The 19239-nt window shown below is 36.6% G+C and overlaps 1 protein-coding gene across 3 annotated transcripts in view; it reads left to right on the forward strand.

The window, feature by feature from the left end:
* ZCWPW2 (zinc finger CW-type and PWWP domain containing 2) overlaps positions 1–19239 on the forward strand; it is a 136958-nt gene that overhangs the window by 92793 nt on the left and 24926 nt on the right. For all 3 annotated transcript variants that reach the window (XM_046003579.1, XM_046003578.1, XM_046003577.1), the window contains one exon: positions 2612–2658. In XM_046003579.1, coding sequence (XP_045859535.1) covers positions 2612–2658 — 47 coding nt within the window. The remainder of the gene's footprint in view (positions 1–2611; positions 2659–19239) is intronic.

Here is a 19239-nt window from a genome sequence, read left to right on the forward strand (position 1 = left end):
GAGATAGTGTGAGAGAGAGAATGAGCATGAGAAGTGGGAGGGTCAGAGGGAGAAGTAGACTCCCTGCTGAGCAGGGAGCCCAATATGGGACTTGATCCCGGGACTCCACAATCATGACCTGAGCCGAAGGCAGTCGCTTAACCAACTAAGCCACCCAGGAGTCCCAGTTTGGGTATTTCTGTTTGCAATTGTCTCCCTGCTGGAAATTTTACGTAAGAATGACATATATGTTGAGGAGAGACATGGGAAATTGATAATTTTTTTTTGTTAACTCTCAGTATATGATCAGGGTCCATTGGACCCAATTTTAGTTTTTGAGTTTCCTTTTTGTGCAGTTTTAACTACATGTACAAGTTGATATTTCATCTTGACTTTTGTTATTAGTGATCTTCAAAAGAAAAAGGAGAAAAAATTTTTAGATACAACAGTTTATTCTCTTAAAATTATCATCAGGACCCTTTTATAAATTTGAAATAAATTATGGAATTTCAATAATCTTTGCTCTTTTATCATTACTCATTAATTTATTTCCAACTATGCTAAAAAGACTAAAACAAATTATTATTTTTTTAAAGATTTTATTTATTTATTTATTTGATGGACAGAGATCACAAGTAGGCAGAGAGGCAGGCAGAGAGAGAGAAGTGGAAGCAGACTCTCTGCTGAGCAGAGAGCCTGATGTGGGGCCAATCCCAGGACCCTGAGATTATGACCCGGGCCAGAGGCAGAGACTTAACCCACTGAGCCACCCAGGCACCCCTAAAACAAATTATTTAAATGGGAGAATGATAGAATCACTTAAGATGATACAGTGGTAAAATGTATCATCACTAAACTATTTTCGCTAGTATTCCAAAAGTTAGATCCCTCTTTCTCTGTCTCTCACATACACACACACACACACACACACACACACGTGTGCACATGCGGACCCCAGAATGTCTTTATTAGCTAAAAGAAAACATTGTTGATAATCTATTATATACCAGGCATTGTTTTAGGAATTTATATAAATTCTATTATTTGAATCTCACAATATACCAGTAAGATAATAATTATTACTTCTGGTTTATCAATAAAGAAACTAAAGGTCTGAGAACATATACAGTGTTTTATATCTTACACTGTCTGGTATAGTAACTTATACCATGTAAACATATGTATTTTAACTAATAAATAATATTCATTTGTTCAGGGAAAATGTATATTTCAGATCCATATAAGATTTTGAATAAAATACGTGTGCATTTGTTAATTATAAAAAAATATTGAGCACCTACTGCCTATAAAACGTGGTCCCTGCCTTTAAGGCACATTCTAGTCTTAGAGTGCTTAGACATGTACAGAAGTAACCATAATACAGGGAAGGAAGTCCTGTGTCCTGGAATGACTGTGGTTTTGCAACAGAGGTGATTATTTCTCTCATGCTGAGGAATCCTCCATGATGGTGGATGGTCTTGTGCATTCATAAGTGGGGAGAAAAAGGGTATTCCAGAAGGGATTATTGCATGCATGCAGCTGAACATAGGAAAGAGGGCAGTTTACATGTGGCCAGCTACTTATATGTATAAATGTAATAACCTGCTTCTCTGAATTTCTCTGTTTTGTGCCAGTAGTTTGTTTCTTACTGCAATATTTGCTTTTAGATAGGAAACATTTATTTACTCTTACATTCATGGATATTTATTCTTTTTATTAGTTTTACATGTTCATTGTGAATTACAGTCCTATATTGATAAATTTAATTTCTATGTGTTTTTCTTTAACATTAAATGTGACCCTAAAACTGTAATACTAATGTCCATAGCTCTAATTGTTTTTCATTACCGTAATATTAAGGTTAACAAAACAAATGTATGAGTAAATATTTATGTACAATTAATTTAGTTGGAATTCTACATTGAACCTATAAAAATCCAATTATTAATTATTGCCAATAATTTTTATTAATTCACACACTATTTTGCAGATATCAAAATAATATCTTAAAATAATTTTCTATATTCCATTTGGTTCTAGTCCTCTTTTTTGTTGTGTTGCTTATGGGTCCCACATGGAGGCAGCAGACATAAAGATTAGAGACTTGCCAACAGATGGATCTGGCCCCACTGCATGGCCTCAGGCATCGTACTTAGCCTCAACTTTCTCTTCTGTGAAATGGGGATGGACAACATACTTTGCAAGATTATCAATGAAGTTTAAATAAGATACTGTCTATGTAAAGTCTCTATCCCATGTCTGGCATGGAGGAGATGGTCAAGTAGAGGTCACTGGGATTTCATTCCAGATCTTATATACTTCAGAGTACATAAGCTGACCAGAACCTAAAATAGCATACACTAGATGCTAACTCGAGAACGTCCAGCCAATTAGACTTAAGGGAGGAGGTGTGTCAAATAAGTATATGAATCCCTAATGCTATTACTTTTGGATTATTTTGTTCTACTTAACTCTGGAAAGTTGAGTTTGTTAGCATTTTGATCAAAAGAACCATTAAAAACACATATTACAGTATGAGAAGGTAGAAGTTTCTGATTGTATAATGTTGCACTTACTCAAACAGGAGTGTAGGCATTTTTTTTTGAAACAGCCATATTTTATTATCTTACAGATAAATCCAAAGCAGATGGCAAAGTTGCTGTGGTAGCCAAGAAAAGGGTAAGATCATGTTTCATTATATAAAATATGCAGACTTCAAATTCCATTTGATTAAAGTTATTTTTAAAAGAAAATTGAATTAATATTTAAAAGCAAAATGACATATAATGAGTTTTTTTCTTCTAGATGTTGGTTGAGTATGTGTTTCCTTTTTTAGGTTGACACTAGAAATTTAATATTTATGATTACTTATTTCACTGTTACAAAATTTTCAGAAATTAGAACGATGAAAATTTAAAGTTAACAAGTTAGTGACTGCTTTTATTTACATTGTATTTCATGTACATACTCTCATATACTAAAATATTTTTTGTGTACCATATTATTGAAATGTGTGCGATCTCATGGAAAATTTAAATAATTAAAATCCACAGTTTAATATGAACTTTACCTTGAAGTTGAGAATAATATCAGCCATTTATATCAATCTAAACCTAACATCTTTTAAATAAAGTTTGTAAAGTCAATAGCACTTTAAAAGAATTTTAAAAATTTAACACATCATTCTGTACATTGTATGCAGGGAGATGGTTAACAACTTATTTTCAAAACTATGATTGGAATAGGAAGAACATTCTCCTCAAGTGACAGTATTCTTAATAGGACACTACTTAAAAAGAGAAAGGCCCAATGGTTAAATTAAATTCTTTTAGACAAATCATATATTGATGTCATAAGAAAAAGAATTGTGATTGAAAGGAAAGCCTATCCCTCTAGCTTTTCCTGTTCTGAATGGTGGGGTTGGTGCAGGGCAGACCCAATTGTGATTGAAAGGAAAGCCTATCCCTCTAGCTTTTCCTGTTCTGAATGGTGGGGTTGGTGCAGGGCAGACCCAGAAGGTTGAGTGTAACCCAACAGAAGAGAAAAAAATGTTGGTCACAAACCTATAGATAAACAGGCAATGAGGTAAGCATCATTTTTGTATTCTGAGTATGTATATATCGTGAGTCCTTTCATTTTTGTATTATTTATTTTTATCATGAGTCCTTTTAAAATCTGATTTTGTTTTACACTTTTGCTTTTTGACTTGTAAAAGTAATCTCTATTTTTCACTGGCTTAATAATGTTGCACCTTTGCAGAGAGGAATTCCATATCATAGAAGACAAGGTTGCCTTTTTGAAAGAGAGGAAATAGTATTTGTGTCTATGTCTGACCATTTAGACAGGAACATGTGAGAGAGTGCAGGATTGTTAATGTGGGTGGAATTGTTTATTTTAGTCTCTACAAAAAGATATTTAGAATAAAAAATGATACAGGTAATAATGACTAACATTTCTATATATTGCTTTATTTTTGCCAGTGATTCTCAATGAACATGGTACTACTGTCTCTAGGACAGTGCTATTTAAAGTGTGAAGTAGCCTGTGAACTATTTATTATTTATTATTGGTCTGCAATGAGACAGCAAAATATGACAGGAACCATTTAGAAAGTTGTATAGCAATTTGACAGAGTCACTTTTGTCTGTTGAATATAATGATAAAATAGAACTTATATTTTGTATTTATTTTCTGTTTCATTTTTTTCCTAGTAACTTATTTTTAATTGCATAGAAGTATAGATCTGGGGCATACTAGGGGAAAAACTGGTCCTTTAAATATTGTTTGAGAGACACTGCCCTATGTGTCTTAGAGTGTGTTGGGAATTTGTACAAGTGTCTTGGGCTACAGTAGTTTGGAGGAATAGAGGGCTTTTTGTTGGGCGAAGCTAAGGAAACTAGCTATCTTGCAATGCATGGAACAAAACTATATAACGAAAACTCTTCAGCATTTGGCATGACTTTTTTTTTTTTATTCAATATTTTTTTTAATTTATTTATTTTTTCAGTGTAACAGTATTCATTGTTTTTGCACAACACCCAGTGCTCCATGCAAAACGTGCCCTCCCTATTACCCACCACCTGTTCCCCCAACCTCCCACCCCTGACCCTTCAAAACCCTCAGGTTGTTTTTCAAAGTCCATAGTCTTCTTATGGTTCGCCTCCCCTTCCAATTTTTTTTAAAATAAATATATAATGTATTTTTATCCCCAGGGGTACAGGTCTGTGAATCACCAGGTTTACACACTTCACAGCACTCATGATAGCACATACCCTCCCCAATGTCCATAACCCTCTCCCCCTCTCCCAACCCCACCTCCCCCCAGCAACCCCTGACTTTTGAATGTGCTGCTAGACTCAACAGACTACAAATATACAGTTGACCCTTGAACAACACAGGGTTGGAGCACTGACCGTTGCAGTCAAAAACCCATGTATAACATTTGGCTCCCTTAAATTTAACTACTAATAACATGCCAACTGAAAGCATAATAAAAACATAAACAATCAACTAACACATGTTTTGTATGTTATATGTATTATATACTGTATTCTTACAATAAAGTAAACTAAAGGAAAGGAAATGTTAAAATCATAAGGAAGAGAATATGCGTATACAATACTGTATTGTAAAAAATCTGTGTGTAAGGAGACCTGTGAAGTTCAAACCTGTGTTGTTCAAGGGTCAACCATAATTGTGTAGTAATTTAATACAAAGTAATACTGAAATATAACATGTTAGACAAAAAACCAAGGAATTTAGAAGGCTTATTATAGAGCAGGAAGCCAAAATGGAATAAACACATTGTTCTTGAAATTATTGAAGAATTTATGTATTTTCTACTCAACATATTGTAACATATTTAGCTATGTATTTAGCCATAAAGAGTAGAAGTGCAGTTACTGAGATACCATGGAAAACATTTAAAAATCGGAAACAGGAAGTTTGAGATGCCTTTTAACAGCCCTAAAATCAAGTATTACTGAATTGACAGATAAATGAAATGTATTGTTCTCTTTGAATTTCAAAAAATAAACATTCAAAAATATTTCATAGTATTGCTACCCTTTATATGTTAACACTTTAGAATTAATACTAAGAAATCTGCTACAGATATTGCATACGGAATTTACTTTTAGAAAATTACATTCTATTGTTTTCCAATCTTATTCTGATATGTCCCCAAAGCCTACCTTAAAATTCTTCATTACATAAGTATAATATAGATATTAATTGCTTCTTTTTCTAATTTATTATCAAGACAGTCTTCCTCGGGGCACCTGGATGGCTCAGTCAATTGAATGTCCAACTCTTGATTTCGGCTCAGGTCATGATCTCAGGGTGGTGAGGTAGAGCCCCCTCATCAGCTTCCACACTCAACACAGAGTCTGCTTGAGATTCTCTCTCTCCGTCTGCCCTTCTTGCTTTCACTCTCTCTCTCTCTCTGTCTCTCTAAATAAATAAATGAAATCTTAAAAAAGAGACATTCTTCCTCACGTATTAAAAGTTATGGCCAAGTTATTTTCAAGTACTAGAGACTGAATGTGGTCCTGATGCGTTGTGGGATTTCTGTGATACTTTGTTACTAGGTCATCTCATGTCATAGCACACAGAGAATTATTTCCCCTATAGGGAATTATTTTCCCAAACTCATTTGGGAGAATATAATACTTCCCATTTTCTATGCATGGGCAATCTATAATTTATTTTAGAATATTATCTCTCTTTAAGATTTGTTTCTTTTCTTTCATGATATAAAATGTCTTATCTGTTCCTACTTAGCTTAAAAGTAGTTTCACGCCCTTGCCAACACCTGTTATTTCTTCTGTTGTTGGGAATACAAGTTGGTAGAGCCACTTTGGAGAATAGTATGGAGGTTCCTCAAAATGTTAAAAATAGAACTACCCCACCATCCAGCAATTGCACTACTAGGTATTTACCCAAAGGATACAAAACTACATGCACCCTAATGTTTATGGCAGCATTATCAACAATAGCCAAACTATGGAGGAGCCCAAATGTCCATTAGCTGATGAATGAATAAAGAAGTTTTGGCATGCACACACACACACACACACACACACACACACACAGGAATATTACTCAGGCATCAAAAATAATGAAATCTTGCCATTCACAATGACATGGATGGAGCTAGAGTATATTATACTAAGTGAGATAAGTAAATCAGAGACAAATACCATATGATCTCACTCATATGTGGAATTTAAGAAAGAAAACAGACAAACAAATGGGAAGGGGAAAAGAAAAAAAGGAGAGAAGGAATCAAGCAGTAGAAGACTCTTAATGATAGAGAACAGGGGCGCCTGGGTGGCTCAGTGGGTTAAGGCCTCTGCCTTTGGCTCAGGTCATGATCCCAGGGTCCTGGGACCGAGTTCTGCATTGGGCTCTCTGCTTGGCGGGGAGCCTGCTTCCTCCTCTCTCTCTCTGCCTGCTTCTCTGCCTACTTATGATCTCTGTCTGTCAAATAAATAAATTTTAAAAAATGATAGAGAACAAGCTAAAGGTTTATGGAGGGAGGTGGGTGAAGGGTGGGCTAGACGGGTGAAGGGTGTTAGGAGGGCACTTGTTATGATGAGCACGGGGGGTTATATGTAAGTGAGGAATCACTGAATTCTACTTCTGAAACCAATATTGTACTGTATGTTAAATACCTAAAATATAAATAAATTTTAAAAAATGAAATGCGTATACTTTCGTACAGTCTAGAAGAGAACTCAGATATTTAAATTTAAAAGAATTATGTAAGAATGAATGAAGTGTGGGGTCCCTGGGCGGCTCAGTCAGTTAAGTGTCTGCTTTCAGCTCAGGTCATGATCCCTAGGTTGTGGGGTGGATCACTGCATTGGGCTCCTTGCTTAACAGGAAGTCTGATTTTTCCTCTCTTTCTGCCCCTCTCCCCCACTCATGCTCTGTCTTGCTCTCTCTCTCTCAAATAAATAAAATCTTTTTTAATAAAAGAAGGAATGAAGTATGTCTACAATAAAGTTATAAGTAAAAACAAAAAAAGTAGTTTCTGTTCTTATGTCCACCACTACTTCCTCTTGGTACATTTTTCTATAGATCCTGTATAGACTGACTTTATCCAAACTTACTTATTCATGATAGGGATGACTGGCGTTTATCTTACTGATTATGTCTTCAAATGTAGTTGTTCTCAAGCATATACATATAGAAATGCATTTTTATTTTATGATAAATATATTTTATTTCTCTTTTATAGTATAGTTATAGTATTTTGAAATTATTCATGTAGTCAGATATATTAATTATGTTATAGGCTACAATTGCTGTAACAAGGAGTCTCCGAATTACAGGGAGTCATATAAGATAGGAGTTTATCTATCTCTTTATTCTATACCTGACCAAAGGTGGGCCAATGATCCAGGGTGGAAGGAGGCTTTGCCCACAAGATCATTTAGACTTCCAGGTTTTTTCTGTTTTATTGTTATGTGAGCCCCCAGGGTGTGGTCCTAATCTATATGGTCAAAAGTTGAGTGCACTATTACATCCATATTCTGGCCCATGAAAAGAGGTAAGGTGGAAAAGGAGTACAATTAGTGAACAAGAAACATGAACTTGAAGCTGTGTATGTCATTTCTCTGACATCGCATTGGCAAAACTTAGTAATATGTCTACACCCAGTGCCAAAGGGAAGGAGGGGACTGCAGCTTCTAACTGGACCAGTTTAGATACTGGGGTTACAGTTAGTGGTCTGTGACTTTCATTTAAGAATAGATTGGTATGTTTCAAATATTTCTTATAAAAGGGATTGGTTAGGTCTGATAGAGCTGAGAAGCTCGTAGATTGCCTCATTTGACCCTCACAATACCAGTGGGAAATAGGTATTAGCATAATTCTTCTTACAAAGAAACTGCTCCCAGGGGTATTAAGTGACTAACAGGAGAGGCCGAGCCAGGGTAGAATTCCAGTTCTGATAGTCCATAACACCACAGCTTCTTTTAACATTTCTTCGGGTTTTAAATCCCTTTACTATCTTCGAAATACCAAATCACTTTTTAGTGTCCTTTTAAGTATCCAAATCACTTTGTATGTTTGACTCTTAAATAATCGGAAACTTCATCCTTCTGAACATGCACAATTCTAGCTTTAAAGCAATTCTTCCAGGCACATGGGTGGCTCCGTTAGTTAAGTGCCTGCCTTCAGTTCAGGTCATAGAGCTTGCTTCTGAACCCTCTCCTCCCAGCTTCTGCTCTCTCTCTCTCAATCTCAAATAAATAAATAAATAAATAAATAAATAAAATCTTAAAAAAAAAAAACCCAAAACACAATTCTTCATCAATATAATACTTTCAGATTATAAAACATTTCCGCAAATATTGTCTTTCACTTCAGACCCTTGGGAAGAAGGCATAGAAGACAATATCATCATCACCTTACAAAGGAGAAAATTTATAGTTAGAGAAATCAAGGAAATCATCATAGCCACACAGTGCTCCTTAGGTACTTTTATTTAAGTTTTCCTTAATTAGTTTTCCTTAATTCTTATTCAAGTATTAGCAAGCTAGTCCTACTAGAGTTTGAGTGTTAATTTCACCTAATTAGTAGTTTTTATTTTTCTACATATTTTGGATATATGGCTATTGAAGATACTGTGTTTTTAAGACTTTACTTAATTACTTATTTAAAGATTTTATTTATCTGAGAGACAGAAAGTATGTGTGCAAGCAGGCAGAGGGACAGAAAGAGAGGGAGAGAGAGAATCCTGAGCAGACTCCATGCTGAGCTCGGAACCCGAAGTGGGGCTCAGTCTCACGACCCTGAGGTTATGACCTGAGCTGAAACCAAGAGTCAGATGCTTAACTCACTGAGCCCCCCAGACTCCCCTGAAGATAATATATTTTTTTAAGATTTTATTTATTTACTTGACAGACAGAGATCACAAGTAGGCAGAGAGGCAGGCAGAGAGAGAGGAGGAAGCAGGCTACCTGCTGAGCATAGAGCCCGATGCGGGGCTCAATCCCAGGACCCTGGGATCATGACCTGAGCCGAAGGCAGAGGCTTTAACCCACTGAGCCACCCAGGTGCCCCTGAAGGTAGTATTTTTTAAAGATAGAACTGTTTAATATAAAACTCAATATGTTGAGTTTTCAAGAAGAAGCTCTTGGTGTGAAACCAAAAGGTAATAATAATAATATGTATTAAGTGCCTTCTAAGGCCAGGTGTATACAAGTGTTACTTCATTTGATTCAACAAGTATTATGTAAGAGAGTCAGTGTTGGGGCTCAGGTCATGATCTCAGGTCCAGGGATCGAGCCCCCATTGAGCTCTCTGCTCAGCAGGGAGTCTGCTTCCCCTCTCTCTCTGCCTGCCTCTCTGCCTGCTTGTGATCTCTCTCTCTTGTCAAATAAATAAAGAAAATCTTTGAAAAAAAAAAGAGAGAGAGAGAGAGAGTCAGTGTTGTCTCTTGTTCGTGAATGAAGAAAATAGTCATAGGGCTGTTCACCACTGTCAAAAATTTAATACAGAGGTGAATGATTTAAAAAAAGCAAGTTAATTGGCTGTATCACTCCTTATCCTGGGTTGCAAATCCTAACAGTCTATTTTATTTGTATTTATGTAAACAAATGTGTCTACATACTTGTAAAAGTATTTTGTGATTGTCTTGTTTATAACAATGAGATCTGACTATATGTTATTCTGTAGATTTAACACATAGGCTAACAGATACAGATCTGTTTTTAATCTTCTTCAGAGCCAACAGTAGCAGATCTATCACGGTTGGTCAGTCAGCCCTATAGTGATGAGTGAGTGGGAGTTTTCAACTCACGGGTGTGGTTTAATACTGCTACATGTAGTGCTCTCATAAACCTCCTTGTACATATATCTTTAAATACTGACACCATTATTTTTGTAGGATAAATTCCCCAAATGGGCTTGAAAGATCAAAACTAACCACAGCGTCACCTGCCTCCCTTGAATTGTGGAAGGACCTTGAGGAATAAGTTGTCCGAGTTCTGTGTTGGCCTGTGCTGGGCTGCACTGGTGGTTGCTGCTGCCTCTTTGAACCAAGATGTAAGAATGTTGCCACCTTGAAAACCATTGCTAAGTGCCAACTGGGAATAGTGCTTCTTGGGTCAAGTAGGAGAGCTATATCTAAAGGCCACTGCCATTCCCGTAGACCCCTTTGAGCTGTTCAGCTGTATGTGGCTACCCGTTAAGATCGAGGTGAGGAGTAGTAGGTGCACACACCTTTTCACCTGACCACCACTCTGCCCAATGGAGCAGTCTGAATGAAAGAGAATTAGAGTAAGCCTCACTAATCTCTGAGTCCCACTTGAGAAAAAAAAATGGGGAAGATCTAGATTGTCTCTAAGTCCCTTTCTGCTCTAATATTCCATGAAATATTTATTACAGCTCAGTAATAATTTCAGAATGTCAAAAGACTTGTGCAGACCAGAGTAAATAACCCAGGTCAGTTGGCCCTAGAAAGAATGAAATGAAAGAATAAAAATAGTAGTGTAGGGGCGCCTGGGTGGCTCAGTGGATTAAGCCGCTGCCTTCGGCTCAGGTCATGATCTCAGGGTCCTGGGATTGAGCCCCACATCAGGCTCTCTGCTCCACGGGGAGCCTGCTTCCTCCTCTCTCTCTGCCTCTCTGCCTACTTGTGATCTCTCTCTCTCTCTGTCAAATAAATAAAATCTTTAAAAAAAAAATAGTAGTGTATCAGGAAATGGGTGGAGTAGCTGATGCTGTTGCCTGTTACAGATTCTGAAAGACGTTTAAATATAAAACCAAGTATTCAGGAAACTGCATATTGTGGTGGACAGAATAGAAACTTATGAATGAACCAGATCTACTTCTATATCTAGTTCTGCTACTTAGATGTGTGACCTTCTTTGTTTTAGAAACCAAGTAATAATTACCTTGTGTGAGTGTTATAAAGGTAATATGAAAAACAATTATAATAGGTTAGGGTTTACTGTATTTTAGTAGGTGCTTGTTTAATAAATGGCTAGTACTTTTCTAATTTCTTAGAAATAGGAAGGATTTAAGAATATTTAAAATTTTCAGATTTACAATAGCATCATAGTTCTATTAGGTTAGATTATGTCAAAGTTTCTTTTTAAAATTGACTCCCACATGTTTTTTTTAAGATTTTATTTATTTATTTGACAGACAGAGATCACAAGTAGGCAGAGAGGCAGGCAGAGAGAGAGGGGGAAGCAGGATCCCTGCTGAGCAGAGAGCCCGATGCAGAACTTGATCCCAGGACCCTGGGATCACGACCCGAGCCGAAGGCAGAGGCTTTAACCCACTGAGCCACCCAGGCACCCCTAACTCCCACATTTTAATCATGATTTAAGGGGCGCCTGGGTGGCTCAGTGGATTAAGCCGCTGCCTTCGGCTCAGGTCATGATCTCAGGGTCCTGGGATCGAGCCCCATGTCGGGCTCTCTGCTCTGTAGGGAGCCTGCTTCCTCCTCTCTCTCTGCCTACCTCTCTGCCTGCCTCTCTGCCTAGTTGTGATTTCTCTGTCAAATAAATAAAAAATTAAAAAAATAAAAATAAAAATAAAAAAAAAATCATGATTTAATTTTTTCAAAGTAATGTAATAACATTATATTTGGATGACAGAACTTTTTTAAATCATCTAAAATCCATCTGCACAATTAAAAATTTTAAATTAATTTTTGCATTTGTTTACAGTTGTTTCTATATGCATGTTTATTTGCATAGTTTTAATCATTGAGCAATGTGCTGTTAATGTTTTCATTTATGTATTAGATCACAAATCTTTTTCATGTTGCCTTATAGTTCTTAATACTTTTAAGAGTTAGGGTTTTTTAAATTAGTGAAATAGCATTGTGAGAAAAAAGAGCAGATATAATTCTTTCCCAAATATAATTTCACTTCTGAAAGAAAAGCCACTGTTAATAGTTTTATATACTTTATGCATGTATGTAGTATATGTGCAAATAAATGTGAAAAACAATATCTAATATTTATATGTATAGAATATATATACTTTATTAACACAAATGTAATGAATTAAACCTTACTTTTTTCATTCAATAATATATTGTGGACATCTGAGAAGAATGAGAAAGTCAGAGATCTACCAGATATACCAGATCTATCCCATTTGCATAGCATATCTTTTTATAGAAGCTTCTTCATTTATTGAACATTCTCCTGGACATTTAGGTTGATTCTGGATTAGCAAAATTATAAATAAAAATGCAGCAACATCATTGTACACAAATCTCTTTAAATGTTTCTGCAAATATTTCTACACTAAAAATTGCTAGAAGAGAACTTGCTGAGTCAAGGAGTAGGTACATTTTCAATTTTGCCAAATTGCTAAACATCTCCCATCCAAAAAATCCCCCAACATTATAGTACCAATTACAGTCCCATTACTAGTGTAAGGGAATGTCTAGACTGCCTTAACATGCCAACTCTAGCCATTACCAGTCTTTTTTCTTTATAAATTGTTTTATTTTATTTTCATTATAAATTTATGTAATACATCCTAGGGAGAAAATACCAAAGGTTACAAAATGTGTAAAATGGAAAGTTCAAGTCATTTTTTCCCTCCTTGTTGCCCCATCTCTAACATTTTACTATTTCAAAATCTGGAAATAAGCATCCTTGTACATTTTTGCACAAATTCACAGAATAATTCCTATAAGTGAAATGGCTGGGGTAAAGGATGTGAGTATTTAAAATTTGTTTATATATAAAGAAAGACTGAAAAATTGTTACATATCAAGAGAAACTATGGAGGCATAACCAAATGTAATGTGAGATCCTACTTTGGGTCCTGAAACAGAAAAAGGACATCAGTGGAAAAACTCATGAAATTTGAATTAGGTCTTTATGCAGTTAATGGTTTTGCAGCAATGTTAATTTCTTGTTTTGATAATTGTACTATGATTTTGTGTAATGTTAGCATTGGGGGAGGCTGGGTGAAGACCAATGGGGAACTCTTTTGAGCTATATATATAACTTTCTGTGAATCTAAAATTATTTCAAAATGAAAGTTAAAAATTACAGTCAAGCATTGTCAAATTCTCTTCAAAACAGTTATGTCTGAGTACTCCTACTAGTGCTTTTCCTACTCTCTTGCCAGCTTTAGATATCTTTATGTATTTGCCAATATTTAAAAGGAGATATAAAATAACAATAACATTGTTTTCATTTGCTGTTATCTATTTTTTTTTTTACTTTTTATTTATTTTTTTTACCCAGGTGCCCTGTTGGAGCACTTTTTAATACATTTATTGGACATTGTATTTCTTCTGAAAACTGACTATTTATATCCTTGCCTGTTTCTTGCATAGACTGGCTTCTCTCTCTCTCTCATTTTTTAAAAATTGAATTTAGGTGTTCTCTTTAATTATCGATTGTTAATACCTAATATGCTGCAAACATTTTCTCAGTTTTCCTTTTTTATAATTCTTTTGCTGTACTTACATAATAAAATTTTTTTTTCTTTTAGGATTTTAGAGCTTTTGTGACATGCTTTGTAAGACTGCCCTTTCATTAAACAAAATATGTTGTGATTCATTTAATCTTTCTTTAATTCCTATTGGTCACACATTGATGAAAATCTCCTTGAATATTGCTTCCTTTCCCACCACATGTTTGGTTTCCTTCTGACAGCTCCCAGTAGAAGGATCCCTGGGACAGTGATAGGAAAACATCAAGTTGTTCACTCTCACCAGCAGTGCATGCAAATGCCACAGTCAGTGACAGGTGTTCTCACATAAAAACGTTGGCACCAGTGTACATCATACTTTGTTGTTTTAATTTGCATTTCTGTGACTTGTAATAAATTGCCTGTGTCTGAGTTCTTAATATTATCTTGCAAATTTATATGAATACTTTATATGCTAGTAATGAAAATATAAATTTTTGCCATTTCAGAATATGCTTTTCCCAGCATATTGCTTATTTTTCTATTATTCGTTTCCTGGAAATATGAAGGTTAAATATTTGTATGTGGTCACATCTGCATTTCTGAGATTTTTTTATTTCTTACTTAGCATAGGCTTCTTCGTAGATAATAATGCAGTGGAGTGAGTAAGAAGAAGAACATCTAGAGGTAGACTGTTGAGGTAGCAATCCTTAACTCTGTAAGCTCTCAATTTCTCGTTAAGTGGGAAGAATGGAAGTATTGCAAAGACTCTGACTCTGACAGTTTGTGTAAAGATTCTTCTAACAAGTTGTGTAAAGCACATAACATAGTGCTTACAACATAGAAAACATTCACAAATGTTAGCTATTATGGGAATATGGATTTATTTTTATATGAGATATGAGGATAGGGTATAAAAATTTTATGCAACTTGCTAAGATGGGGTTCAGGACATGCTACCCCAAAGATGGCATCTTGGTATATTGAATATTTCAAGCTGAAAGAATTTATGAAGTGGCAGGTGCAGGAAGAATTTTCTGACTTTTCCTGGAGCAGGTTGTAAGAGCCTCATGTAAGATATCATCCTTGCAATGGAAGGAAAGGAGGTTTCTTATCTCTGAAGGTAGAGGAAATCTTGAGAAGAATCTGAGGGAGTAAGCCTTGCCATTTCCACAGTTTACTACACTTAACTCCTACCCTTTCATGTCCTGTCACATTTTCCCATAACCTTCTACTCTTCAAACCTAGCTTAAAAACTCAGGTTTAACTGCTTCTTTGGATATTCATGTCCTTAATGAAGGCTGCCATGTCACATAAAACTTAAATTAAATAGGGGCGCCTGAGTGGTTCAGTGGGTTGGGCCACTGCCTTCAGCTCGGGTTGTGATCCCGGGGTCCTGGGATCAAGTCCCACATCAGGCTCTCTGCTCAGCTCTCCCCCCTCCTTCTCCCGCCACCTGCCTCTCTGCCTGCTTGTGATCTCTGTCAAATAAATAAAATCTTAAAAAAAACAACAACCATACATTAAATAAATCTGTATGCTTGTTTTTGTTCTTTTTTTTTAAAATATTTATTTTTATTTGTTTATTTACAGCATAACAGTGTTCATTGTTTTGGCATCACACCCAGTGCTCCATGCAGTACGTGCCCTCCCTATTACCCACCACCTGGTTCCTCAAACTCCCACCCCACCCACCCACCCCCCACCACCCCTTCATAACCCTCTGGTTGTTTTTCAGAGTCCATAGTCTCTCATGGTTCATCTCCCCTTCCAGTTTCCCTCAACTCCCTCTCCTCTCCATCTCCCCATGTCCTCCATGTTATTTGTTATGCTCCACAAATAAGTGAGACCATATGATACTTGACTCTCTCTGCTTGACTTATTTCGCTCAGCATAATCTCTTCCAGTCCCGTCCATGTTGCTACAAAAGTTGGGTATTCGTCCTTTCTGATGGAGGCATAATACTCCATTGTGTATATGGACCACATCTTCCTTATCCATTCATCCGTTGAAGGGCATCTTGGTTCTTTCCACAGTTTGGCGACCGTAGCCATTGCTGCAATAAACATTGGGGTACAAATGGCCCTTCTTTTCACTACATCTGTATCTTTGGGGCAAATACCCAGCAGTGCAATTGCAGGGTCATAGGGAAGCTCTATTAATTTCTTCAGGAATCTCCACACTGTTCTCCAAAGTGGCTGCACTAACTTGCATTCCCACCAACAGTGGAAGAGAATTCCCCTTTCTCCACATCCTCTCCAACACACATTGTTTCCTGTCTTGCTAATTTTGGCAATTCTAACTGGTGTTAGGTGGTATCTCAATGTTGTTTTAATTTGAATCTCCCTGATGGCTAGTGATGATGAACATTTTTTCATGTGTCTGATAGCCATTTGTATGTCTTCGTTGGAGAAGTGTCTGTTCATATCTTCTGCCCATTTTTTGATATGATTATCTATTTTGTGTGTGTTGAGTTTGAGAAGTTCTTTATAGATCCTGGATATCAACCTTTTGTCTGTACTGTCATTTGCAAATATCTTCTCCCATTCCGTGGGTTGCCTCTTTGTTTTGTTGACTGTTTCCTTTGCTGTGCAGAAGCTTTTGATCTTGATGAAGTCCCAAAAGTTCATTTTTGCTTTTGTTTCCTTGGCCTTTGGAGACATCTCTTGAAAGAAGTTGCTGTGGCTGATATCGAAGAGGTTATTGCCTATGTTCTCCTCTAGGATTCTGATAGATTCCTGTCTCACGTTGAGGTCTTTTATCCATTTCGAGTTTATCTTTGTGTACGGTATAAGAGAATGGTCGAGTTTCATTCTGCTACATATCGCTGTCCAGTTTTCCCAGCACCATTTATTGAAGAGACTGTCTTTTTTCCATTGAATATTTTTTCCTATTTTGTCGAAGATTATTTGACCATAGAGTTGAGGGTCCATATCTGGGCTCTCCACTCTGTTCCACTGGTCTATGTGTCTGTTTTTATGCCAGTACCACGCTGTCTTAGTGATCACAGCTTTGTAGTAAAGCTTGAAATCGGGTAACGTGATGCCGCCAGTTTTGTTTTTGTTTTCAACATTTCCTTAGCAATTCGGGGTCTCTTCTGGCTCCATACAAATTTTAGGATTATTTGCTCCAGCTCTTTGAAAAATACTGGTGGAATTTTGATCGGAATGGCATTCAAAGTATAGATTGCTCTAGGCAGTATAGACATTTTAACAATGTTTATTCTTCCAATCCAAGAGCATGGAACAGTCTTCCATCTTTTTGTGTCTTCTTCAGTTTCTTTCATGAATGTTCTGTAGTTCCTCGAGTACAGGTCCTTTACTTCTTTGGTTAGGTTTATGCCCAGGTATCTTATGGTTCTTGGTGCTATAGTAAATGGAATCGATTCTCTAATTTCTCCTTCTGTATTTTCATTGTTGGTGTATAAGAAAGCCACTGATTTCTGTACATTGACTTTGTATCCTGCCACGTTACTGAATTGCTGTATGAGTTCTAGTAGTTTGGGGGTGGAGTCTTTGGGGTTTTCCATATAAAGAATCATGTCATTTGCGAAGAGAGAAAGTTTGACTTCTTCCTTGCCAATTTGGATACCTTTTATTTCTCTTTGTTGTCTGATTGCCGTTGCTAGAACTTCTAATACTATGTTGAACAAGAGTGGTGAGAGTGGGCATCCTTGTTGTGTTCCTGATCTCAACGGGAAGGCTGCAAGCTTTTTCCCATTGAAGATGATATTTGCTGTGGGTCTTTCATAGATAGATTTTATGAAGTTCAGGAATGTTCCCTCTATCCCTATACTTTGAAGCGTTTTCATCAGGAACGGATGCTGGATTTTGTCAAATGCTTTTTCTGCATCAATTGAGAGGACCATGTGGTTCTTCTCTCTTCTCTTATTGATGTGTTCTATCACACTGATTGATTTGCGAATGTTGAACCAACCTTGCAACCCAGGGATGAATCCCACCTGGTCATGGTGGATAATCTTTTGAATGTGCTGCTGGATCCTGTTTGCTAGGATCTTGTTGAGAATCTTTGCATCCATATTCATCAGTGATATTGGTCTGAAATTCTCCTTTTTGGTAGGGCCTTTGCCTGGTTTGGGGATCAGGGTAATGCTGGCTTCATAAAAAGAGTCTGGAAGTTTTCCTTCTGCTTCAATTTTTTGGAAAAGCTTCAGGAGAGTTGGGGTTATTTCTTCTTTGAAAGTTTGGTAGAATTCCCCAGGGAATCCGTCAGGTCCTGGGCTCTTGCTTTTTGGGAGGTTTTTGATCACTGCTTCAATCTCATTACTAGATATCAGTCTATTCAGGTTGTCAATTTCTTCCTGGTTCAATTTTGGGAGTTTGTAGCTTTCCAGGAATGCATCCATTTCATCTAGGTTGCTTAGCTTATTGGCATATAACTGTTGGTAATAATTTCTGATGATTGTTTCTATTTCCTTGGTGTTAGTTGTGATCTCTCCCTTTTCATTCATAATTTTATTAATTTGGGCTTTCTCTCTTTTCTTTTGGATTAGTGTGGCCAATGGTTTATCGATCTTATTGATTCTTTCAAAAAACCAGCTTTCTGGTTTCATTGATACGTTCTACTGTATCTCTCGTTTCTACCTCATTGATCTCTGCTCTAATCTTGATTATTTCCCTTCTTGCATGTGGAGTTGGTTTGATTTGTTGTTGATTCTCCAGTTCTTTAAGGTGTAGAGACAGCTGGTGTATTCTGGATTTTTCAATGTTTTTGAGGGAGGCTTGGATGGCTATGTATTTCCCCCTTAGAACCGCCTTTGCTGTATCCCATAGGTTTTGGACCGAGGTGTCTTCATTCTCATTGGTTTCCATGAATTGTTCGTCTTTGATCTCCTGGTTGATCCAAGCATTCTTAAGCAATGTGGTCTTTAGCTTCCAGGTGTTTGAGTTCCTTCTGAAATTTTCCTTGTGATTGAGCTCCAGTTTCAAAGCATTGTGATCAGAGAATATGCAGGGAATAATGTCAGTCTTTTGGTATCGGTTGAGTCCTGCTTTGTGACCCAGTATGTGGTCTATTCTGGAGAAGGTTCCATGTGCACTTGAGAAGAATGAATATTCTGTTGTTTTAGGGTGGAATGTTCTGTATACGTCGATGAGGTCCATCTGGTCCAATGTTTCATTCAATGCTCTTATTTCCTTATTAATTTTCTGCTTCGATGATCTGTCTATTTCTGAGAGAGGCGTATTAAGATCTCCTACTATTATTGTATTCATATCAATATGACTCTTTATCTTGATTAATAGTTTTCTTATGTAATTGGGTGCTCCCATATTAGGGGCATAGATATTCACAATTGTTAGATCGTCTTGGCGGATAGTCCCTTTAAGAATTATG

This window comes from Meles meles, chromosome 4, assembly GCF_922984935.1.
Source record: "Meles meles chromosome 4, mMelMel3.1 paternal haplotype, whole genome shotgun sequence".
Taxonomy (NCBI): Eukaryota; Metazoa; Chordata; class Mammalia; order Carnivora; family Mustelidae; genus Meles; species Meles meles.